General features: G+C 41.3%; 1 protein-coding gene and 1 pseudogene across 1 annotated transcript; one reads left to right on the top strand and one right to left on the bottom strand.

Moving 5' to 3' along the window:
* LOC120572754 overlaps window positions 1-25636 on the bottom strand; it is a 572223-nt pseudogene that overhangs the window by 507669 nt on the left and 38918 nt on the right.
* Window positions 4350-16077, top strand: LOC120572821 (gap junction delta-3 protein-like). Its single transcript, XM_039822286.1, has 2 exons — window positions 4350-4432; window positions 14059-16077. Exon 2 carries the CDS (start codon window positions 14145-14147, stop codon window positions 15093-15095), a length of 951 nt encoding a protein of 316 aa, XP_039678220.1. The 5' UTR covers window positions 4350-4432; window positions 14059-14144; the 3' UTR covers window positions 15096-16077.

The raw sequence follows: 25636 nt of genomic DNA, 5'->3' as shown, positions 1-25636 counted from the left end.
AGCATTTGCATCAAATGGCAAACACCTTTTTCATAATAGTACATTTTTGGATATACCATGTACACACTGTTGTTCTAAATCTAAAGCTCTTTTTGTCTTTCATAGGCTTATTGCTACATTTACAATGTTCTAGAGAGAAAGTCATCTGCCGAGAGGGGTTGAAAAGTGCACCTGTAAAAAGCAATCTAATGTTACAGTAAAACAGAAAATATTGGGCAAAACATTTGTACGTTTGTAAGAGTAGCACCGTGTTGTTTACAGTAGCATGACACAAGAAAACAAAACCACAAACATATGTAAACCAAAGGTATCATTTTTAGAATAAAGAATATGTGTATGTGTGTGTGTGTGTGTGTGTGTGTGCGTGTGTTTGTGTGTGTGTTTGTGTGTGTGTGTGCTTGTGTGTGTTGTGAGTGTTTTTGCATGCTTGTGTGTCGGGGCGAGGGGGGTGTGTGGGGGGGGGGGCAGAATTGTATGCACTTTGTGCAAAACAAAGTCTGATTGATTTGTAATGCTGAAATAGTCATTAGATAGTTGCATGCAGTATGGACGCCACTGTAAAGCTACTCAAGATGGGCTTCTCTCCCTGATCTCATCAGAGATGGCTCTCCTTCTTACTCTTCTTCCCTCCTCCTCCTCCTCCCTCGTTGTTGTCCCCTGTCTCTCCCTCCTACTCCCCTTACTCTCTGTCTATTGTTGGTATCCATTGTTCAAAACAGGTAGTCTGACCTTTGGCCTATGTATAGGCCTATACTAAAGCAATGATTGGTTAGTGTTCAGTTATGACATAATGTGTTTGCACATGTGAGGAGTGTGTGTGTGTGCCCTGGTAAATAAGTGTAGCATTTTGATTGGTTGTGTTTAGAAATGGATAGCAAGTCACTTCCTGTTAGATTTTTGTAGAGAGTCTTAGGTAGAGAATTGTGTGTAATGTTTTGAAAAAAGTGTTTTATGCAATTGAAAGCTGAGTGAAAGGCTGAGAAATAGCTTCTGGTTTTGGAGATTTGCTGTGTAGTTTTGCACTTTGAGTGAGAGGTTTCAAAAATCGTGTGACATGAAAAGATTTTGTGTATAAGCAGTTGGAAAAAACTGTAAAAGCTCAATGCTGCCTCCTGCTGTTCACTCTGCAGGCTCATACTCTGATTGGCTGTGTCTTTGTGTACTGTATGTGTGTGTGTGTGTGTGTGTTTGTGCGTGTGTGTGTGTGTGTGTTTGCGTGTACTGTGTTTGTGTGTGTGTGTGTGTGTGTCTGTGTGTGTGTGTTTGCGTGTACTGTATGTGTGTGTGTGTGTGTGTGTCTGTGTGTGTGTTTGCGTGTACTGTTTGTGTGTGTGTTTGTGTGTCTGTCTGTGTGTGTGTTTGTGTGTGTGTCTGTCTGTGAGTGTGTGTGTGTGTGTGTGTACTGTATGTGTGTGTGTGTGTGTGTGTGCCTGTCTGTGTGTGTGTGTGTGTGTGTGTGTGTGTGTGTGTGTTTTGTGTGTGTGTCATCCGCACTGTGGACCGAATTAACCTCTCTTCAAAATTTCTCCCTTCGTCTTCTTTTCTCTTCTTGTTCTCTTCCCCCTTCCTTTCTCTTCTTGTTTTCTTTTTTTTCTCTCCCCTTTCGGTTTATCCCCACGATGGCTCGAGCCGACAAAACAGGCGCTGCTCGACTCAGGTAACCATTATACCCTCATATACACTCTCTTATTTACCCACCAGACTCCATGTAAATAATCAGGACTTTTAGCATGGTAAAACACACTTCATTCATAGTGGAAAGAAACTAAATAAAACTATCAAAGCCATCTTGGTTCTTTCCACTGTTCCAACAATCACCACTCTGGTTTGGTTGAAATGAACCCTTAATTCACCCATTTAGTCCTGATTATTTACATGGAGTCTGGTGGAGATATGCTGGCTCTATACACGCTAAAAGTCCTGATTATTTACATGTTGGTGAATATTCTCTATACACGCTAAAAGTCCTATTATTTACATAGTTGGTGAAAGGCTGGCTCTATACACGCTAAAGTCTGTTTGCTTGAATATGTGCTCTATACACAATTAAAAGTCCTGATTATTTACATGGAGTCTGGTGGAGATATGCTGGCTCTATACACGCTAAAAGTCCTGATTATTTACATGGAGTCTGGTGTGTGGACACAGACTGTTAAAACGAGAGCTGTAATGTGTTCTTTGTGTGTTTTCAGGGTATTTCGGGGACGATATACTCTGTGCCACTTCTGTGCCAGTATTATCAGTGGTCTGGTTACCACGGCAGCATCGATGCCGGTCGACATCGTTAAGACCAGGTGAGACTTGTTAACAGGTGTTTCTACAATGTTTGCATGCTACCAAATACTACCAAATACTACCAAATACTACCCAACCAGACATGCTGCAGCAGGAACGGGACCCCAACTTTTGCAGAATTCTTTTTTTTCTTCACTTTTTAGGATGTTTTTGTTTTTCTACATTTATTATCACTTCTTCCTGTTTTTTGTCATTTTTTTTGACAACATGAAGGTCTAATATTGTAACTTTCTGGATATGAAAACAGAAAGCATCTTAAACACGTGAGCTGATTTCCTGTTTGTGTTTTAGGATCCGGAACATGAAGATGATCGACGGGAAGCCAGAGTACAATAACGGTGTGGTGAGTTATTCAAACTCACACAACTTTATTTAAAGGGGTGTAACGTGTGTCTGTTTGTGTGTTGTGTGTGTGTGTGTGTGTCTTATGTGTGTTACCTGTGTGTGTCCTGTAGGAGGCGGTGTGTGTGTGTGTGTGTTTGTGTGTGTGTGTGTGTCTAACATGTGTTACCTGTGTGTGTGTGTGTGTGTGTGTGTGTGTGTGTAACGTGTGTTACCTGTGTGTGTTCTGTAGGAGGTGTTTGTGTGTGTGTGTTGTTTCTAACATGTGTTACCTGTGTGTATCCTGTAGGACGTGTGTGTGTGTCTAACATGTGTTACCTGTGTGTGTCCTGTAGGAGGAGGTGTGTGTGTGTGTTTGTGTGTATGTGTCTAACGTGTGTTACCTGTGTGTGTCCTGTAGGAGGTGTGTGTGTGTGTATGTCTAACGTGTGTTACCTGTGTGTGTCCTGTAGGAGGTGTGTGTGTGTGTGTGTATGTCTAACGTGTGTTACCTGTGTGTATCCTATAGGAGGTGTGTGTGTCTAATGTGTGTTACCTGTGTGTGTCCTGTAGGAGTATGGATTTTATATTCCTATCTTTATTCAAGAGCACATTCTTTCAATTTGAGAGCATTGTCACTGATAGTACGTTCAGATTTTGTAAATAAATAAATGATAAGTGTATGTAACATGATTTTGCAATTACATTATTATTATTTTTTACAATTACATTATTATCAGACTTGCCAACGTTCTTGGTTTGTGCCACTGCTGCCTGCCCTCTGCACACAGGTGAGTACAGGAGGAACCAATAGGATATTGAGTTGGGAGTTATGTACTGACTGGAACAACAGGTGTGGTTGTAGAACACTGGTCCATGCACACAGTGCAGCTGTGATGCAGCTCAGCAGGGGTACTTCAGTCACACCTGGAAGAAGAGAAACTGAAACAAAATACTGTATTAATTAAAAAAATAACTGCTATTTAAGGAGCAAATAAGAAAGCATATCATTTTTAGATCTGTTTTTATTATAGTGGTAAAACTGTACTTAGCTAAACTAGGCCAATTCCCATTATTCATCAAAATTCAAAAAAGTGCAATCAAATATCTAAGAAACAGTAGTCCTACCAGCAGAAAGCCCTGCAATACCAAGAGCTGAGCAAAGAGAAGAGTCCCCTCACTCAGCTGGTCCTGATGCTCAGTTCACTTCCTGACCCGGTTCTGCCTTAGGACCAGTCTGGGAAAAAAAACAATCAGAGTTACCCAGATTATAACAGAAACTAAACTACATCACACACTGGAACACACAAACAAAAGCACAAAGCAAAATGCAGTGCTACCTGTCCCTAAAGAGAGAGTTCAGTGTGGCAGACTTCCTGACCCCAGCTACTGATATTAAACTAAGAACTACATTGACCAACTTCAGACTCAGTGAGCACAACCTGGCCATCGAGACAGACCGCTACAAACAATCATGGCTCCCCAAAGAGGAGCGCTTCTGCCAGCTGTGCAAGAGAGATGTTCAGTGTTCCTGCTGTTTGGACTCTTTGGAGTTGTGTCAGTGTCTCCAGCTGCCATCAGAGTGCTGACTGACAGCTTCTGTAACGCTGCAGCTGCTTCTGATTGGCTGAACTACAGCTCAGACCGGCCCTCTGCTCTGACGTCATACTGACATTTCTAGGTTTGGATTTAAAGGTGTGAGGAAGTGATGAACACAGACAGCAGCAGCGTCTGTCAGTGTCTGCAGACGGACGAGGAGGAGGAGGAGGAGGAGGAGGAGGAGGACGTCTCTCTGACCTCATCTGGACTTTAACAGGTGAGCAGCCTGACAGGTAACATTACACACCTTTGATGAAGAAACTCTGCTGTCGCTCCTCATATTTGGGGGATTCATAATACACGTCAACACTGGTGTTTATTGTTTGTAGATCTGAATATTCACTAATTAATTTAGTAATTATTCTGTGATTTGTGACTTTTTCTCCAAAGTGAGCCTTTATATGTTCAGTGAAGTGTCTTTCTGCTCCGACAGCCTGAATACTTCTTACTCTCTGACTGAAACTTGATCAGCTGTTTACTCTTTGGGGGGGATTCATAATATACATCAAAACTGGTGTTTACTGTTTGTAGATCTGAATATTCACTAATTAATTTACTAATTATTCTGTGATTTGTGCCTTTTGGCCAAAATGAGCCTTTATATGTTCAGTGAAGTCAGATTTAATCAACAGGAAACCAGTTAGATTTGAATCTCTTCATTTCTGAGAAATGAGGGAGTGTCTTTCTGCTCCAACAGCTTGAATACTTTTTACTCTCTGACTGAAAACTTGATCAGCTGGTTACTCTCTGACAGCACTAAACTACACGCCCACAGCTGTTTGTAGTATTTACCAGAGGCCCGTTCCAGAAAGCAGGTTTAGTGAAAACTCTGAGTTGGTTAACCCTTAGATGAGGGAAACTCTGAGTTTTCTGTTTCAGAAAGAAAGTTACTATAGTAACTTAACCTCAGAGTCAGTTACTATGGTAACTGAGCCTGTGAACCTAACCTGGTCGGGAGCAGGTTTTCTTCAAGAAACCTCGAGTTTCTCTCAGTCTCCTCCCTCTCTCATTTCCTCATTCATTCATTCAGTCTGTATCAGGCGCACTCTAATGCGGTTTGTTATCTGCATGAATAAAAAAATATATTGATTTATGTTATGTTGTGAAAAAAGCTGAAATTATGAATTATTTTCACTAATAAAATAGTTAACATCAGACGATGTTGAGTGAATCACAGACTGGTTTATGTCAAAATTTGGTCAGGATGCTGTTTCGAAAACATTTTTAACAAAACATGTAAAATGCCATGAAATTAAATAAAACCAAAGTTCAATGGATGTAATCATTAATTTTACCTGCAAACAACATGGATGCATGGATGTATATGCTGTCTGGGTTCCTACAACGTACATGCATGCATCCATGTTATTTTGGGGCAATTTGGTTGTAAGAAACTCATATTTCTGATATAAAAACTTTGAAAACAGGTCAAATTGGACACAAGGACGACAAAAGGGTTAATATGCAACTTCATTTGATAAAATATATGTACAAGGAGGTTCCTGCCCCGTCTCTCTTTTAGTTAAGGGGTCTGTGGCTTCAAAACGTTGAAGAGTCTGATTTAATCAGATTTAAACATGAACCCTTGTTTGTCAGCCTTTGAGAAACATGGCAGTGAGAATGAATTCTTTCCTCTCTGTTGAGCTCAGTCTGAAGCCAAGAGGAAACAATAGTTGAGACTATGATTAGTAACAGAGAAACAGCTAACAGGACCAACCTGTTTGATCAGGGGAAACCAGCAGACCTGTGTCACATGTTACGCCTACACAGTCTCAAACGCCTCTTGATGAAACAGATAGGCCTCCATTTTAATCACCACAGCTGTCACACAGCGGCCATGTTGGGACTCAGACTGCAGATGACTTTCTGGAGCCTCAGCAATGAGACACAAATATGTACAAAACATCTGAGAGAAAACAAAGACTTTAAGATGATTTTCTGTCTTTTCTTGACAGAAAAGAGTTCCAATCCAATCCAACTTTATTTGTGAAGCGCTTTAAAACAACCAAAGTTGAACAAAGTGCTGTACAGAAGAATAAATAAGACATCATAAATAAAATACATAACAATATAACATAAATACAAAATAATAGCTGCACAATGAAAAATAATCTATCTAAATAATTAAAAGAAGTACAACAAGTCAACATCTTATTAGGTGTCAAAGGCCACAGAGAAGAGATGGGTTTTACGTCGGGATTTAAAAACAGACAAAGAAGAGGCCTGTTTAACGTGCAGAGGCAGATCAGTCCATAATTTAGGAGCCGCCACAGCAAAGGTACGGTCTCCTCTGAGCTTCCGCTTAGTTTTAGGCACGCTCAGGAGCAGCTGATCTTCTGACCTAAAAAGACGTGCAGCAGCATTCTGTACCATGTGGAGACGGGTGATGGAGGACCCACATAAAGTGCATTACAGTAATCCAGCCGAGTGGTAACAAAGGCGTGGATTACCATCTCAAAGTGCTGTCTTGACAGTATTGGCTTTATTTTGGCCAGCTGTCTCAAGTGGAAGAAGCTTGATTTGACAACAGCCTTGATCTGACTGCTAAACTTTAACTCCGGGTCATCTTTATCCCCTAGGTTTTTGATGCTAGGTTTACTATACTGGGCCAAGGAACCCAGCTCTACAGGGGGGGGGTCCCAGTGGTGCCACCAAAAACCATCACCTCCGTCTTTTCATCATTACAATTTAAAAAGTTCAGAGCCATTCAGGCCTTTATGTCGTTGAGACACTTAAGTAGCAATCTGACAGAGTATGCTTTTTAAGACGGACATAAATCTGTAATCTGCATAACAATGGAATGAAATGCCATGTTTCCTAAGTATGGAACCAAGTGGGAGTAAATAGAGAGAGAAAAGGAGAGGGCCAAGAACTGAGCCCTGTGGGACCCCACACGAGAGAGGAGCAGTGGAGGATACACGATCACCAAGGCTGACACAGAACGTTCGATCAGCCAAGTACGACCTGAACCACTCCAGTGCTATGCCGCTGATGCCCACCCACTGCTTTAGACGTGAGATCAATATTTCATGATCCACTGTGTCAAATGCAGCAGTTAAATCTAAAAGCACAAGGATAACACCAAGTGGAGATTTTCTCTCTACCAACTACCAGAGTTCACTCCTCTCTCTTTTGAACTTCATGCTGTCACCATAACTCATCCGGTGCAACTAGTCATCATTGTTATCTACCGCCCACCTGGTCCTCTGGGGGAATTTTTGGAGGAGCTGGATGTCCTTCTTTCAAACATCCCTGAAACTGGCCCTCCGCTGGTACTTCTGGGTGATTTCAACATCCAGACAGAGAAGTCAGCTGTCTTTCTTCACCTTCTCTCTTCTTTTGCCCTCTCACTCTCTCCTTCACCACCCACTCACAAAGCTGGTAACCACCTAGATCTCATATTCACTAGAAACTGCTCTACATCCAACCTCACTGTTACTCCACTCCATATCTCAGACCATTTCTTCATCTCATACTCTCTCCCACTCTCACAAGCTCACAACCATATCTCAAGAGACACTGTACCCCGCGTAATATGCGTGCTCACTCTCTCCTTCTTCACTGGCGGCATGTTCTCTAGCTACCCTCCCTCCATCTGACTCTTTCTTGCTCATGCCTCCCAACGCTGCCGCAGACACTCTACTCTCTACTCTATCCTCCTCTCTCGACTCTCTCTGCCCTCTTACTTCACGACCGGCTCATAAGTCCTCCCCAGCGCCGTGGTTATCTGACTCAGTACGTGCTGAAAGATCAACTATACGGGCAGCGGAAAGGAAATGGCGGAAATCTAAACACCCAGATGATCTGCTTACTTAAAAGTCTCTTCTTTCCTCCTTCGCTGCCTCTATTTCTGCAGCAAAAAGCTCCTTCTATCAAACCAAAATTGAATCCGCTTACTCAAACCCCAAAAAACTTTTCTCCATCTTCTCTAACCTGCTAGATCCCCCATTTCACCTCCTCCCTCCTCCCTTCTACCAATCCACTTTGTCAACTACTTTGTAAAAAAGATAGATGATATACGCTCTTCATTCTCCACCACACCTTCTGAAATCACCTTACCATCCATCACATCTAGTACTCTTGCCTCTTTCACCCCTCTATCTCCAAATCAAATTCTTACTTTGATTACCTCTGCCCGCCCAACCACCTGCCCCCTGGATCCTATCCCTTCTCACCTTCTCCAGTCCATTGCTCCTGACCTCCTTCCTTTCCTCACTCATCTCATTAACATCTCCCTGTCAACTGGCTGTTTCCCCGATGCCCTCAAAGAGGCAAGAGTGACCCCGCTACTCAAAAAACCAACACTTGACTCCTCTGATGTAAATAACTATAGACCTATCTCCCTTCTTCCTTTTCTATCTAAAAATCTTGAGCGTGCCATTTATAATCAACTCTCTACTTATCTCAACCAGAACAACCTTCTCGATCCCCACCAGTCTCGGCTTCAAGGCTGGCACAGACCAACCGCAAACCTCGCCCTTGCTGTCACTGAGCAGCTTCACATTGCTAAAACAAACTCTCTCTCTTCCCATCATCATCCTTCTAGACCTTTCAGCTGCCTTTGACACAGTGAACCACCAGATCCTCATTTCAACACTCCAGAATCTGGGTGTCTCAGGCTCTGCGCTCTCTTTGCTGACATCTTACCTGTCAGACCGAACCTACCGGGTAACTTGGAGAGGATCCAGCTCAGAGCCTTGCCCACTCAAAACTGGGGTTCCTCAGGGGATCAGTCCTGGGTCCCCTCCTCTTCTCTCTCTATACCAACTCCCTTGGGTCTGTCATTCAGTCGCCGGGCTTTTCTTATCACAGCTACGCAGACGACACCCCAACTAATTCTTTCCTTTCCTGAGTCTGACACTCAAGTAGCAGCGCACGTATCTCGGCTGTCTGACCGACATCTCTTCTTGGATGTCCACTAACCATCTGAAACTCAACATTGACAAGACTGAGCTCCTTTTCCTTCCAGGGAAGGGGTCTCTCCTACCCAAAACCTGACTATAACAATTGACAACACTGTGGTAGTCCCCACCCAGACTGCTAGAAACCTGGGTGTGACACTTGACGACCAACTCTCCTTCACTGCCAACATTGCTGCAACCACCCGATCGTGCAGATACATGCTGCATAACATCAGAAGGATACGTCCACTTCTAACGCAGAAGGCGCTCAGGTTCTGGTTCAGGCTCTAGTCATCTCACGTCTTGAACTACTGCAACTCCCTGCTGATTGGCCTGCCTGCATGTGCCATCCGACCAGAACCGCAGCCAGCTCGACTTGTCTTCAACCTCCCCAAGTTCTCTCACACTACACCTCTCCTCCGCTCTCTTCACTGGTTACCAGTGGCTGCCCGCATCCGCTTCAAGACACTAGTACTTATACACAGGGCCATGAACGGATCAGCCCCAGCTTACATCCAGGACATGGTCAAACCATATACCCCAACCCGCCCACTTCGCTCTACATCAGCCAAACTGCTTGCTGCCCCCCCACAGCGAGGGAGAACTAATCACTCAACCAAATCCAGACTGTTCTCTGTCCTGGCTCCCAAATGGTGGAATGAGCTCCCCACCGATATCAGGATGGCTGAAAGCCTACACATCTTCCGCCGAAGGCTAAAAACACATCTCTTCCGACTACACCTCGGTTTAAAAAAATAAAATAAAAATAACTCTTTAACCTGCACTTCTGTTTCTTTGTAGCTTAGCTTATTTAAAGCTAATGTACTTGCACTTACTACTTGTTGTCTAGAGTTTGGACCTTCTCAGTTGAATGCACTTAATTGTAAGTCGCTTTGGATAAAAGCGTCAGCTAAATGACATGTAATGTAATGTAATGTAACACAGTCACCAGAGTCAGTAGCTAAAAATATATCATTAAAAACTTTCAAAAGTGCTGATTCTGTGCTGTACAGGGTTTTAAAGTGCCCATATTATGAAAAAAACACTTTTTCTGGTATTCGGGGTGTTCTTTTGTGTCTCTGGTGCTTCCACACACATACAAACTTTGAAAAAAATCCATCTGAATGTGTCCTGCCTTCAGTCTCCTGGTGAGCTGTTCAAAATCGGCTCGGACTGTGACGTCACAATCCGAAATGAGCTGGCTAACCGCAACCGTTAGCTCGTAGCGTTAGCATTAGCATGCTAACGCTAATGCTAACACTAGCATGGTACCTCGTTCTCAATAGCAAAGCACTGCTACAACACACACAAGTTCACCATAATCTACAAAAGAACTACTTACATGTGCGCCCTCATTTAGAAGTCTCCCAGCTAATCCTGCCTTGTAACTGACTGAAGTTACTTCTATGGAGTGAGCTAGCTGACATGATCTACATCTGAGCTACTGAGCATGTGCGAGTGCAATCAAAGATAGTACAGAAGAAGAAGATGAAAAGAGGTCTCACTCTGTAGCTAAAACAGAAACCAGGTGAAAAGAGGATCTGCAGCAGTGAGAGAGAGCTGTGCAGTACAACAAAAATATGGTGTTTTTTGAAAATTAAACCATGTAAACCTATTTTGGTACAACCTTAAAATACAATTATGAACCTGAAAATGAGTATAATATGGGCGCTTTAAAACCGGAGTGGAAAACCTCTAGAATATTATATTTTTCCAGAAAGGCCATTAATTGACTGTACACAATCTTCTCCAGGATGTTTGAAAGGAAAGGCAATTTGGAGATAGGCCTGATATTTGCAAGGACTGCAGGATCTAGAGCAGGTTTTTTAATCAGAGGTTGTACTACTGCAAGTTAAACATTTCCAGGGACCACACCTGAGGACAAAATGCTATTAATGACTGTAATAACAGATGGTCCTACAGTGGGGAAAACCTCCTTAAATAGTTGAGGAGGGACCGCATCGTTTGGAGAACCTGAGGGCTTCAAATGACCAACAATCTCAGGCAGTCTGCGGGGCATGTAGTAGTGAGTCAATAGTGTTAAACAAAACACGAGGCTTGTGACAGTTTGACAGGATAATATCTGAGAAATGTTTTCTTTTAGCATCTTTCACGGTTTTCTGATAATGACGCCAGCAGTCCCATAACATTTGAAAAGACACCTGCAATTTGTCCTTCTTCCACTTGCGCTCAGCTTTACGGCACTCACGTCTGACAGCATGAGTCGTGTCAATTAGCCAGGGCTCAGATTTAGTTTTAGGCTGCCTGGATTTTAATGGAACTACAGTGTCTAAAACAGTTTGGCAGGTGGAGTGAAACCATGAGCTAAGCTCCTCTGTAGTGCACACAGACTCAGAAATGATGGAGTTCTGACTGAAAGCAACCGAGAACTGAACAGCAGTGGAAGGGTTAATAATGCGACAGCGCTGAGTAGCAGCGCAAGGTTTAACTGTATTACAGGCAATAACAGACTCAAATAATACAGGCATATGGTCCGAAAAGACTGCGTCACATATCTCTAGATTAAAAACGGGCAGACCATATGATAAGACAAGATCAAGTCTGTTTCTGTGTCCTTGTGTGGATCCAGACACAGATTGCATAAGATTAAAATAATCAATTAGGTTTAAAAAACCCTTTGCCATTGGCCTATCAGGACAACACACATGAACATTGATATCTCCAACAATAAGAACACGATCATATTTAGGCATGATTTTAGCTAGGAAATCAGAAGTCATTTAAAAAGTTCTTATTGTACTTGGGAGGCCGATAGACCACAGCACACAACGCTGTCTGAGAGCGACCAATCTCAAATGAGCTCAGTTCAAAGCTGGTGAAAGAGGATGACAGCAATAGCTGCTTACATTTATAATTACTCTTATAGACAGTCGCTATTCCTCCTCCTCGGCCTGACGTCCGCGGGGAGTTGAAGTAGCAGTCACACTCTCAATCCAATCCTCGGGACGTGAAGAAGTCCTTTAAGACAAAAGTCTTGTTCGCTAGTGATCTAGCATTTACCAGGCCAATCCTGGCAGGAACCAGCGGGACCGCGCTGGGCTTGTCAGGGAACCCGACACAGTGGACGCAAGTTGCGGTGATTCACCCCGCGGCAGTGGGGACGAGGAGAACAGAGGCCGCGGGGCTGGAGCACCTCTTCAGGGCCGACGACAGGTACCAGCCAGGCGTCGACAGGATCCAGCGAGCGTCGAGGAACAACGAGGCCAGGCACAGCTCAAATCTCAGTCCAAAAAGGCGTAGAACAACGCAGGACTGCAGGATCCTGCGTGGGACGGTCCTTCAACCTCACCAGCTGGCCGCTGCGATTTCACCGGCGACGAGGGCGCTTATGCCGAGAGGAGGGGCCATCCAATTTTACCACTTATTCATCAGAAAATCGAAGATCCAGCAGTGTTTGGCGATCATACACCAGTAGAGAGTTGACATCCAGATCAAGGAGCGAAACAAACAGCACAAACACACACAGCACAGGCATTGAAAAGAGTTAGGATCAGGGACGTGCTCAGACAGGAAAAGGTTAGCCCCATACCTCTATACATAAAATAATAACTAATTCACAACGCTATTCACAGCACAGGTACAGTACAATATACTGTGCATCTATTATTGATTGGAACATTATTTTGTAATAGGTTATTAGCTTTCCCCTACTCAAACTTCTCATAAAATACATGAGAGAGAGAGTGACAGAGAGAGGAAGAGAGAAAAACAGAGAGAGAGAGGGAGAGGGAGGGAGAGGGAGAGGGGAGGAGAGGGAGAGGGGGAGAGAGAGGAGAGAGAGAGAGAGATGGAGAGGGGAGAGAGAGAAGAGACAGAGAGAGAGAGACAGCTAGAGGGAGGGAGAGAGACAGAGACAGAGAGAGAGAGAAAGAGAGACAGAGAGAGAGGGAAAGGGAGTTAGAGAGAGAGACAGAGAGAAAGAGAGACAGAGAGAGAGGGAGAGGTGGAGAGAGAGGGGGAGAGAGACAGAGGGAGAGAGAGGGAGAAACCCAAAACATGGCAGTGAGAATGTATTATTTCCTCTCTGTTGTGCTCACTCTGAAGCCAACAGGAAACAATAGTTCAGACTATTATTAGTAACATGAATGAATGTAATAGTGTTACCTAACTGCACACAGCTGTAAACACTGTACATATCTGTCTATATGGTTCACACGGAACATCTATATTTATTCTATTTTTCTTATTATATACAATATTCTGTTAATACACTGCATATATCTATATTATTCTTACTACTACTATAATGTCACTGCTGCTACATTACACATATCTGTACATGTTGTTCATACGTTGTTCATATTACATAGCCATATTTATTCTGCTCTTATAACATTGCAATATATTTATTTGTCTGGTCTGTGCAAAACCTGTCTATACTTTCTATCAGCACTTATCTGGTTAGACGCAAACTGCATTTCATTTTCTTTGTACTCTGCACAATGACAATAAAGTTGAATCTAATGTAATCTAATCTAACAGAGACAGTGTTTTTTAAGGATTATCAAAGAGGGTAGGTTTGGCACGTCTCTGCATTAGAGAAATTAAAATGGGCTGAACCTGTTGTCTCATCTTTCTGCCAATGGCTTGTTCTTAAATGCTGTATCTGAGGAACGTTTCAGACCTGCAAGTGGCTCCGCCAGCCACTGTACTTCCACAATTAGCAGCTTGGAGCTGATCCAGGCTGTATTCATAACTGTTGTGCCCTCAAAGTGAAGTTAAAATGTGTGGAGAGTAACCAACATGAATGGCCATTGTGGGGTTCAACTGTTTTCTCTTTAAGATCATGTGTTAGATGAAACCTAAGGAAGAGAGATAAGGGGGTTCAATATAGGCCAGTGTTGTTGTTTATTTGGTTGAGTGATGTGCTTATATTGCTATTATTGCAGGTGGTATAATTACATTTTATTTTTGGTTTCAGGTAACTGGAACACGAACCATATCACCACTGTTAGGTGCATAAACCCTGGACCAACCTTTGACCTAAGATTGGTCTCACTATGAGTCATGTATTTGAGATACATTTTACTTTATTTTTTTAACCAGAGACAGACTGGTGGATATATCTCCAGACTTTCAAGAAGCCGAACCCAACACAGCGCTGCAATCATGGGTGAATGGGGCTTCCTAAGTGGAATCTTTAATAGCCTTCAGGCCCACTCGCCAATGCTTGGTCGTTTCTGGCTCTTACTCATGCTTGTCTTTCGGATACTGATCCTAGGAACTGTAGCCAGTGACCTGTTTGATGATGAGCAAGAGGAGTTTGTCTGCAACACCCTCCAGCCGGGCTGCAAACAGGTGTGCTACGACATGGCCTTCCCCATCTCCCAGTACAGATTCTGGGTGTTTCACATCGTCCTCATCGCTACACCTTCTCTGGTTTTCCTTATGTATGTCATGCATCATCACAAGAAGAGGACCAGCCGCTCCAATTCCAGCAAATTTAACAGCCAGGACTTCAGAGAAGAGATCCATTTAAGGAGGCTTTACCTTATCAATGTGGCCTTCCGCATATTGGCAGAAATTGGCTTTCTAGTGGGCCAGTGGCTGCTCTACGGCTTCAAGGTGGAGTCCCAGTATCCCTGTAGCCGTTTTCCTTGCCCCTACACAGTGGACTGCTTCACCTCCCGCCCTGCAGAGAAAACAGTCTTCCTCTGCTTCTACTTTGCCGTGGGGTTGATATCAGCGATTTCCAGCTGTGCAGAGCTTTTCTACAGCTCCATGAAGTGGTTCCGCCCAAACAAGCAGCCCTTCACCCCGGAGCCTTCCTACAACATGGAGCAAGAGGAGCCGGAGGCAGTGGGGAAACCTCGATGGAAGACGGTTCCAGAGAGCTTGTCCAGTAGCGTGAGTCTGAAAGGAGGATCACTGAGGAGCAGCACCAGTAGGAAGGTCTCCAGCATCGGCCACAAGCACAGGGGAGGCAAATATGCAAGCACAAGGACATTCATGGTGTGAGACGGCCTTGATTCAAACACACTGCAATCACTTATTTTTTATCTAAATGTTATAACGATAAGTACTGCATACAATAATACTAAAGTATTTCACAGTTAACGAGGGAAGGAATTTTCATGATGGTACTATCATAAGGAAATGCCTTGGAGACAGTCATCAGATCAGCAAACGAGGAAAGACTTTTCTTGGAATATACAGTATTTCAACTTTTTCAAACCCTTAACACATTTATTAGAAAGCTCCCGCTGCACGCTGTCTAACTTCCAAAGAAACCTTTAATGATCCCTAGCTAGATGAACAGTGGAGCAGTGGATATGACACAAGTCTAAATGACATGTAATGTAAATGATGAAGACCTCTACGGGGCCCCGAGCCACAGCTTGGACTGTCTCTGGTCCAGTTTAAATAATGTTTTCTCTCCCGCTGCAGCGCTCCATTTGTGTGTATGTGTGTGTGTGTGTTTATGTCTGTATGTGTGTGTGTGTGTTTATGTCTGTATGTGTGTGTGTTTGTTTCTGTGTGTGTGTCTGTGTGTCTGTGTGTGTGTGTGTGTGTGTGACGGAGGTCATGAGGCTGTCCATCAAACCTGTGGAGGCGGCGTGATGTTACTGTAGAAATAACATGGTGAGAAGACCTGAGAGAGACAGACAGTTATCATACTGAACACACAGACAGACAGACAGACAGACACACAGACAGGCACTAGGGATGGGCGATAGAGACGATACAAAATTGGCCTACGATAGAGATTTTAGTGATATTGCACTATCGCGATAATTCATGTTGATGACGCAATCTACCCGCGAAGTCTAGAGCCATGAGCTGCAACCGGCTGCAGCGCATCATCTTGAGTAAACATGGCTGAAAGTAACACGGAGGAGCTGGTGAAAAAGACCTTCATCCATCCATTAAGCTGCTACAACGCAGCTGTGGTCGAGCCGTACCATGGAGCCTTTCACCAGCCTGACAACTCACTATATATTAAATATATATAGGCCTATATATATTTAATATATAATGAACGACTGTACCATGGAGCCTTTCACCAGCCTGACAACTCACTATATATTAAATATATATAGCCCTATATATATTTAATATATAATGAACGACTGTACCATGGAGCCTTTCACCAGCCTGATAACTCACTATATATTAAATATATATAGGCCTATATATATTTAATATATAATGGACGACTGTACCATGGAGCCTTTCACCAGCCTGATAACTCACTATATATTAAATATATATAGGCCTATATATATTTAATATATAATGGACGACTGTACCATGGAGCCTTTCACCAGCCTGATAACTCACTATATATTAAATATATATAGGCCTATATATATTTAATATATAATGGACGACTGTACCATGGAGCCTTTCACCAGCCTGATAACTCACTATATATTAAATATATATAGGCCTATATATATTTAATATATAATGGACGACAATCGCCATGGAGCCTTTCACCTGCCTGATAACTCACTATATAATAATATATATAGGCCTATATATATTTAAAATAAATGGACGACTGTACCATGGAGCCTTTCACCAGCCTGATAACTCACTATATATTAAATATATATAGGCCTATATATATTTAATATATAATGGACGACCGTACCATGGAGCCTTTCACCGGCCTGATAACTCATTATATATTATATATATAGGCCTATATATATTTAATATATAATGGACGACCGTACCATGGAGCCTTTCACCGGCCTGATAACTCATTATATATTATATATATAGGCCTATATATATTTAATATATAATGGACGACCGTACCATGGAGCCTTTCACCAGCCTGATAACTCACTATATATTAAATATATATAGGCCTATATATATTTAAAATAAATGGACGACTGTACCATGGAGCCTTTCACCAGCCTGATAACTCACTATATATTAAATATATATAGCCTATATATATTTAATATATATAATGGACGACCATTACCATGGAGCCTTTCACCGCGCCTGATAACTCATTATATATTATATATGTAGGCCTATATATATTTAATATATAATGGACGACCGTACCATGGAGCCTTTCGCCGCCTGATAACTCATTATATATTATATATATAGGCCTATATATATTTAATATATAATGGACGTACCATGGAGCCTTTCACCAGCCTGATAACTCACTAATATATTAAATATATAGGCCTATATATATTTAAAATAAATGGACGACTGTACCATGGAGCCTTTCACCAGCCTGATAACTCACTATATATTAAATATATATAGGCCTATATATATTTAATATATATTGACGCACCATATGGAGCCTTTCACCGCCTTATTAACTCATTATATATTATATATATAGGCCTATATATATTTAATATATAATGGACGACCGTACCATGGAGCCTTTCACCGGCCTGATAACTCATTATATATTATATATATAGGCCTATATATATTTAATATATAATGGACGACCGTACCATGGAGCCTTTCACCAGCCTGATAACTCACTATATATTAAATATATATAGGCCTATATATATTTAAAATAAATGGACGACTGTACCATGGAGCCTTTCACCAGCCTGATAACTCACTATATATTAAATATATATAGGCCTATATATATTTAATATATAATGGACGACCGTACCATGGAGCCTTTCACCGGCCTGATAACTCATTATATATTATATATATAGGCCTATATATATTTAATATATAATGGACGACATACTACCATGGAGCCTTTCAACCGGCCTGATAACTCATTATATATTATATATATAGGCCTATATATATTTAATATATAATAATGGACCTACCATGGAGGCCTTTCACCAGCCTGATAACTCACTATATATTAAATATATATAGGCCTATATATATTTAAAATATAATGGACGACTGTACCATGGAGCCTTTCACCAGCCTGATAACTCACTATATATTAATATATATAGGCCTATATATATTTAATATATAATAGACGACCGTACCATGGAGCCTTTCACCGGCCTGATAACTCATTATATATTATATATATAGGCCTATATATATTTAATATATATTAAGACTGACCGTACCATGGAGCCTTTCCCCCGACGAATAACTCATTATATATTATATATATAGGCCTATATATATTTAATATATAGTGAGTTATCGGACGGAACCTCCATGGTATAATCATTATATATTAAATATATATAGGCCTATATATATTTAATATATAATGGACGACCGTACCATGGAGCCTTTCACCGGCCTGATAACTCATTATATATTATATAATATAGGCCATATATTTAATATATAGTAGGTTATCGGAGCCGAATCGCTCTGTCGTCTCATTATATATTAAATATATATAGGCCTATATATATTTAATATATAATGGACGACCGTACCATGGAGCCTTTCACCGGCCTGATAACTCATTATATAACGGATGATTGGAATATTGGCAGCCAGTGTTTGCAGACGTCGTAGGCTGAACATACGGCCGGTGTGTGTGTGTGTGTGCTTGTGTGTGCTTGTGTGTGTGTGTGTGTGTGTGTGTTTGTGTGTGTGCTCGTGTTTGTGTGTGTGCTCGTGTTCGTAAAAGTGTGTACACGTGTGCTCAAATTCGTTACATTAGGCTGCAGGTAAGAAACTTTGTTTTTATTTAAAGTATTTTCAGTACATTGTCACAGAGACACCAGTTTTTCCTGTTCTCTGCATCGTGGGGGGCATTTAAGAACCAAGGACTTAAACTAACTCAGTGTAGATACTTTAAGCTTTTTCTTTCTACAACTAGTGTACTTGAATTTTATCTATCTGCACCATTATGTTGTATAATTACAGTTTTGCACAATAAATGTTCTCAAAACAACATACTACGTTTCTTTTCTCTTTAAAAAATCTTTTTAGCAGTTTGGCTTTCCTTAGGGTCTATGTAACCTGGTCTGATGGTTCTATGGTATCTATTCAAATTTATATATCGTGATATATATCGTTATCGCAAGAGGAATGTATATCGCAATATGGATTTTAGGCCATATCGCCCATCCCTAACAGACACAGACAGACAGACAGACAGACAGACAGACACACACACAGACACACACACGACAGACAGACACACAGAGACAGACACACACAGACACAAACACACACAGACAGACAGACACACAGACAGGCAGACAGACAGACAGTTGTGTTTCTGTGTTAACCCTTTGTTAGTCCTGATAGAACCAGACTCCATCCACTAAATCAGGGTTTTAAAACTTGTTTGCTTTTCGTCTTGCAACAGACCTAATAAAGTTTCAATTCAGACTTTTTACTAAATCTGCATCATAATGTTGTTAGATCGGCTTTTAATCCGTTTATTGAAATTAAAAAAACAGTGAATTCTGTCCTTTAAATAGCTTACTTATTTCTTTATTCACAATACCACTTGAAACATTACAATAATACAGCTGGGGGGGTACAAGATTAATTGGGTAGAGTGAATGGGTCCCCCAAAGAAGCTAGAAAAGCTTATAGGTGGGGGCCCATGATTCAATAAAAAGTAGTGGTACAGACTATAGAATACACAATTACCACAAATGATGATGACTAGTTGCACGCGAGAGGCGCACCAGTACATACATAACATTACATACACATACAATCATACATATACATCCCAGTAGTCCATGAAAAAAACTGTTTTATATTAGATGTAGGTTAATAAGAAATATTTTTTTAGCTGTCTTTTAAAGTTGGAGATTGAGGCCATCATCAATCCTGTTCCAAATCTGCGGCCCCCTACAGACAACACTCATACTGGCGCGCACATGTCAGCGACATTTTCCTGATATAAGTGGTTTAATTCTCGTTTGGTAGGTATGCTGGGGGCTGGAGATAGGAACAAGACTACTCAATCTAGAGTTCAGCCTGTTGACAATTTGGAACATAAGGCAGGCATTATGGTATTCATTTAGCTCAGTCAGTCTTAGTAACTCAAAACGGTGGAATAGAGGTTTGGTGGGGGAATTTATCTCTGACCAAGACAGAGCCCGCATGACTTTCTTTTGCAAAGATATAAGTTTTTTAAGATGGCTGGTGAAAGTGTTACACCATATCACATTGCAATAGTTAAGGTGTGGTTCAAAGAGAGTTGTATACAATGTGAGAAGGGCAGACAGAGGAAGATAATGTCTGATCTTATAAAACAAGCCAATATACTTGGACAATTTATTTACAAGATAGTCGATATGACATTTAAAGCTGAGAGAGTCGTCAATGAGGACCCCAGGAATTTAGTGGAATACACTCTTTTTATCTCCTGCCCATTTATTTTAATCAGGCAGTGATCAATGTTTTGTAAATTTTTTACATGATTTAAATAAAATATAATTATTTATTATTGAAAACCGCTAATCTACAGCGTAAATGTCGGCATTGTATCATGCTCTCAAAGTTGAAGGTTTGGTATTTTGACACTATGTTGCAGACCCGCAAATAACCTTACAAAATGGCAATAGAAAAAAGGAATAACCCGAATTAGCAATTAGAGTGAGAATGTATTGCCTAAAAACAAAGCCTGAGGAGATTTTCTTCTGTCTGCACTCACCTTTCCAGTGAGGATAACACATGGGAGCCGCAAGACAACCTGGACGGTCCCGACCATATCGCCGAGAACATGCGGAAACACAAGGAGAAGGAGGAGAAGAAGAAGGAGGGAAAGAGGAACGTTGTCAGTGAGGCCTTGAGAGACTCAGAGGAGCGAGGGAGCAAGAGGAAGAAGGAGGAGGTGAGTGAAGGAAAGAGATTCCTCCAGACTGAAGAGTCCCAGAAATCTAATCTCAATATTAATGAATGCACACAGAGGGTTTCACAAATGTCTTTCAGGATTTATATATAAATGACTCTCCACATTGCAATATGCTCATGCATATACATACATGTAAAATAGTAGAGGTGCAATGGATCACCAAACTCACGTTTCGGTTTGGATCACGGTTTTGAGTCACAGATCGGATACATTTTTCGTATCAGTACCAAAAAGGGAGGAATTTATATGATTTATTAAAAATGTAATAATAACATAATAATAACTTATTTCACCAGTAACTTGCTGTTAAACAACAAAAACACAACAGTATGTAGAGTTAAACTGGACGGGTCCAATGACCTCTGAATAGTTCTACTTGTTGTTAAATGTGAGTGGCAGCCAACGGGGGGGGGGGGTTGCGTTATGTCAGCAGGATCATTTAAAAGACAACCGTAACTACATTGTGCATCTGCCCTATTTCTGATACCATGGCGGAAGAAATTAAGCCATGGCGGGCCGCCACAATAAAATCAACATAGAGGAAACACTGCTCTGAAGTATTGCATTTTCTCCATTCAAACAGAACATTTTAATATAGTAAAACATGGTCAACTATAATTCACTCCCACCTCCCATTAGTTCTTCTAACCCTTGTATCATTATGTCTGCATGTTTCCCTCTTGGGTCTACCAAAGGAGCCCTCAGCAGACGTCAAGCTGGCCACCGTAGCAGGAAAGAAGGGCAAGAAGGCCGAAGAGGAGGAGCAGCCTGCAGCTGCAGCAGTGAAGGAGGAAGAGGATGAGGAGGTGGAGGAGGAGTATGTGGTGGAGAAGGTTTTGGACCGCAGAGTGGTGAAGGGAAGAGTAGAGTTTCTGCTGAAATGGAAGGGGTTCTCAGAGTAAGTACAAGTATATAATATAAATACTTGGTGTTCTTGATCCATATATATAGATATATACAGTGGTACTCATAAGTTTAGGAACCCATGCTAAAGTTGACCAAAAAGGGGAAAAATTGATATTGATCTTAATGCCTTAATCCAAAAAATTAGGAGAAATCCAACCTTTAAGGACACGAATTTTCTTTGTGAATGAATAATGTATCGTAAATGAATAAATGTTCTTCCTTAAAATACAGGTAGCATAAGTATACACACCCCTATGTTAAATTCCCATAGAGGCAGGCATGGTTTTATTTCTGTTAGTCTAATAGCTGGTTTGATTTGCATTGAGAGATGATCTTATGGAAAGTACCCCATGCAAATGTCTATGTATGGTGAAGAATGTGGGGGGGCTGTTTTATTTCCAAAGGCCAAGGGAACTTTATCAGGATGCATAGTATCCTGGATCCATGAAATAACTGGCCTTTAAAAATAGAAATCTGCCTTCCTCTATGGGAATTTAACATAGGGGTGTACTTACTTATGCCCCCTGTACTTTAAAGAAGAACATTTATTTATTTACTATACATTATTCATTCACAAAGAAAATTGGATTTCTTCTAATTTGTGTAATTAAGGCATTAAGATACATTTTCCAAAAGATTTTTTTATTCCTCTTTTTAGTCAACTTTAGCAGGTTCATAAACTTATGAGCACAACTGTATGTAGGTATATATATATATATATATATATATATATATATATATATATATATATATATATATATATAGTATCTTGTTAAATTTCAAATAATCAACAGCATAAGTTGCAGACCTGCAAATAACCTTACAAAATGGCAATAGAAAAAAAGGAATAATACGAATTAGCAATTAGAGTGAGAATGTATTGCCTAAAAACAAAGCCTGAGGAGATTTTCTTCTGTCTGCACTCACCTTTCCAGTGAGGATAACACATGGGAGCCGCAAGACAACCTGGACTGCCCCGACCATATCGCCGAGTACATGCAGAAACACAAGGAGGAGGAGAAGAAGAAGGAGGGAATGAGGAAAGTTGTTAATGAGGCCTCGGGAGACTCAGAGGAGCGAGGGAGCAAGAGGAAGGAGGAGGTGAGTGAAGGAAAGAGATTCCTCCAGACTGAAGAGTCCCAGAAATCTAATCTCAATATTAATGAATGCACACAGAGGGTTTCACAAATGTCTTTTAGGATTTATATATAAATGACTCTCCACATTGCAATACAGTGCCTTGCGAAAGTATTCGGCCCCCTTGAACTTTCGACCTTTTGCCACATTTCAGGCCTCAAACATAAAGATATAAAACTGTAATTTTTTGTGAAGAATCAACAACAAGTGGGACACAATCATGAAGTGGAACAAAATTTATTGGATATTTCAAACCTTTTAAACAAATAAAAAACTGAAATATTGGGCGTGCAAAATTATTCAGCCCCCTTAAGTTAATACTTTGTAGCGCCACCTTTTGCTGCGATTACAGCTGTAAGTCGCTTGGGGTATGTCTCTATCAGTTTTGCACATCGAGAGACTGACATTTTTGCCCATTCCTCCTTGCAAAACAGCTCGAGCTCAGTGAGGTTGGATGGAGAGCGTTTGTGAACAGCAGTTTTCAGTTCTTTCCACAGATTCTCGATTGGATTCAGGTCTGGACTTTGACTTGGCCATTCTAACACCTGGATATGTTTATTTGTGAACCATTCCATTGTAGATTTTGCTTTATGTTTTGGATCATTGTCTTGTTGGAAGACAAATCTCCGTCCCAGTCTCAGGTCTTTTGCAGACTCCATCAGGTTTTCTTCCAGAATGGTCCTGTATTTGGCTCCATCCATCTTCCCATCAATTTTAACCATCTTCCCTGTCCCTGCTGAAGAAAAGCAGGCCCAAACCATGATGCTGCCACCACCATGTTTGACAGTGGGGATGGTGTGTTCAGGGTGATGAGCTGTGTTGCTTTTACGCCAAACATAACGTTTTGCATTGTTGCCAAAAAGTTTGATTTTGGTTTCAATTGACCACAGCACCTTCTTCCACATGTTTGGTGTGTCTCCCAGGTGGCTTTTGGCAAACTTTAAACGACACTTTTTATGGATATCTTTAAGAAATGGCTTTCTTCTTGCCACTCTTCCATAAAGGCCAGATTTGTGCAGTATACGACTGATTGTTGTCCTATGGACAGAGTCTCCCACCTCAGCTGTAGATCTCTGCAGTTCATCCAGAGTGATCATGGGCCTCTTGGCTGCATCTCTGATCAGTCTTCTCATTGTATGAGCTGAAAGTTTAGAGGGACGGCCGGGTCTTCGTAGATTTGCGGTGGTCTGATACTCCTTCCATTTCAATATTATCGCTTGCACAGTGCTCCTTGGGATGTTTAAAGCTTGGGAAATCTTTTTGTATCCAAATCCGGCTTTAAACTTCTCCACAACAGTATCTCGGACCTGCCTGGTGTGTTCCTTGTTCTTCATGATGCTCTCTGCGCTTTACACGGACCTCTGAGACTATCACAGAGCAGGTGCATTTATACGGAGACTTGATTACACACAGCTGGATTCTATTTATCATCATTAGTCATTTAGGTCAACATTGGATCATTCAGAGATCCTCACTGAACTTCTGGAGAGAGTTTGCTGCACTGAAAGTAAAGGGGCTGAATAATTTTGCACGCCCACTTTTTCAGTTTTTTATTTGTTAAAAAAGTTTGAAATAGCCAATGAATTTCGTTCCACTTCATAATTGGGACCCACTTGTTGTTGATTCTTCACAAAAAATTACAGTTTTATATCTTTATGTTTGAGGCCTGAAATGTGGCAAAAGGTCGAAACGTTCAAGGGGACCGAATACTTTCGCAAGGCACTGTATGCTCACGCACATACATACATGTAAAATAGCAGGGGTGCAATGGATCACCAAACTCACGGTTCGGTTTGGATCAGGGTTTTGAGTCACAGATCGGATACATTTTTCGGATCAGCACAAAAAAGGGAGGAATTTAAATGATTCATTAAAAATGTAATAATAACATAACAATAATAACTTATTTCACCAGTAAATTGCTGTTAAACGACAATAACAGATGAGTAAAGGGTATTTTACAGTAACTTTGAATGCACCACGAGGTTTACCCATTTCAAGTTAACGCAACTCTTAGGATATTTTGTGCAGCCCTAGCTACAACTGTTAATGTGTGTAAATGATTTGTAGCCTAACTTTTTGAATGGTATGATTATGATGGTTTCAGAGCAGTGGTCAGTAAATGTATGTTTTTAGGCTGCTTACGCATTCAGGCAGTCCGCGATCGTCGGCCACGCTTTCTCTCGCTGTTTCATTATAGCAACCGTGTTTCTTCTTTACAAATAATGTGTTTCACTTGATCAAACTTCCAAAAGAAGCTGCTGCTCACTCTGTAAAGTATGCACAACGCATATTCTCCATTTTAGCATCAGGAAATCTGTGATTGACCTTGCGGTCTATTGAGGAAAGCCGTGAACGCTCATCTATCCAAATTACTTCAGCCTGACTCGACCTAGTCGCTCCTCCTCAGCCTGGCTCGACCTAGTCTCTACTCCTCAGCCTGACTTGGCCGTTGAGAAACACGCAACGCCAGGATACTCTGATGGGATTAGGTCAAGCCTCGCTTTATCGGTTTTCCTGGATTTATAAATTCTACTTTTGTGCAATACCACGTTAACAACACGTCGATTTCATGTTATTCTGAGCCATTTGGTAACTTGTCAACAAACAATTTCTGTAAGCCTGGGGGGTTACCTAACACTATTTAACATTTTTAAAATGAAAATCTTTTGCTATGTTTACGCCTGAC

Source organism: Perca fluviatilis, chromosome 14 (assembly GCF_010015445.1).
Source record: "Perca fluviatilis chromosome 14, GENO_Pfluv_1.0, whole genome shotgun sequence".
Lineage (NCBI taxonomy): Eukaryota > Metazoa > Chordata > Actinopteri > Perciformes > Percidae > Perca > Perca fluviatilis.
This window is presented reverse-complemented; position numbering and strand designations above follow the sequence as displayed.

Excerpts from the sequence above, each read along its gene's own strand:
- LOC120572821 (XM_039822286.1), top strand. The coding sequence starts at position 14,145 with ATGTATTTGAGATACATTTTACTTTATTTTTTTAACCAGAGACAGACT.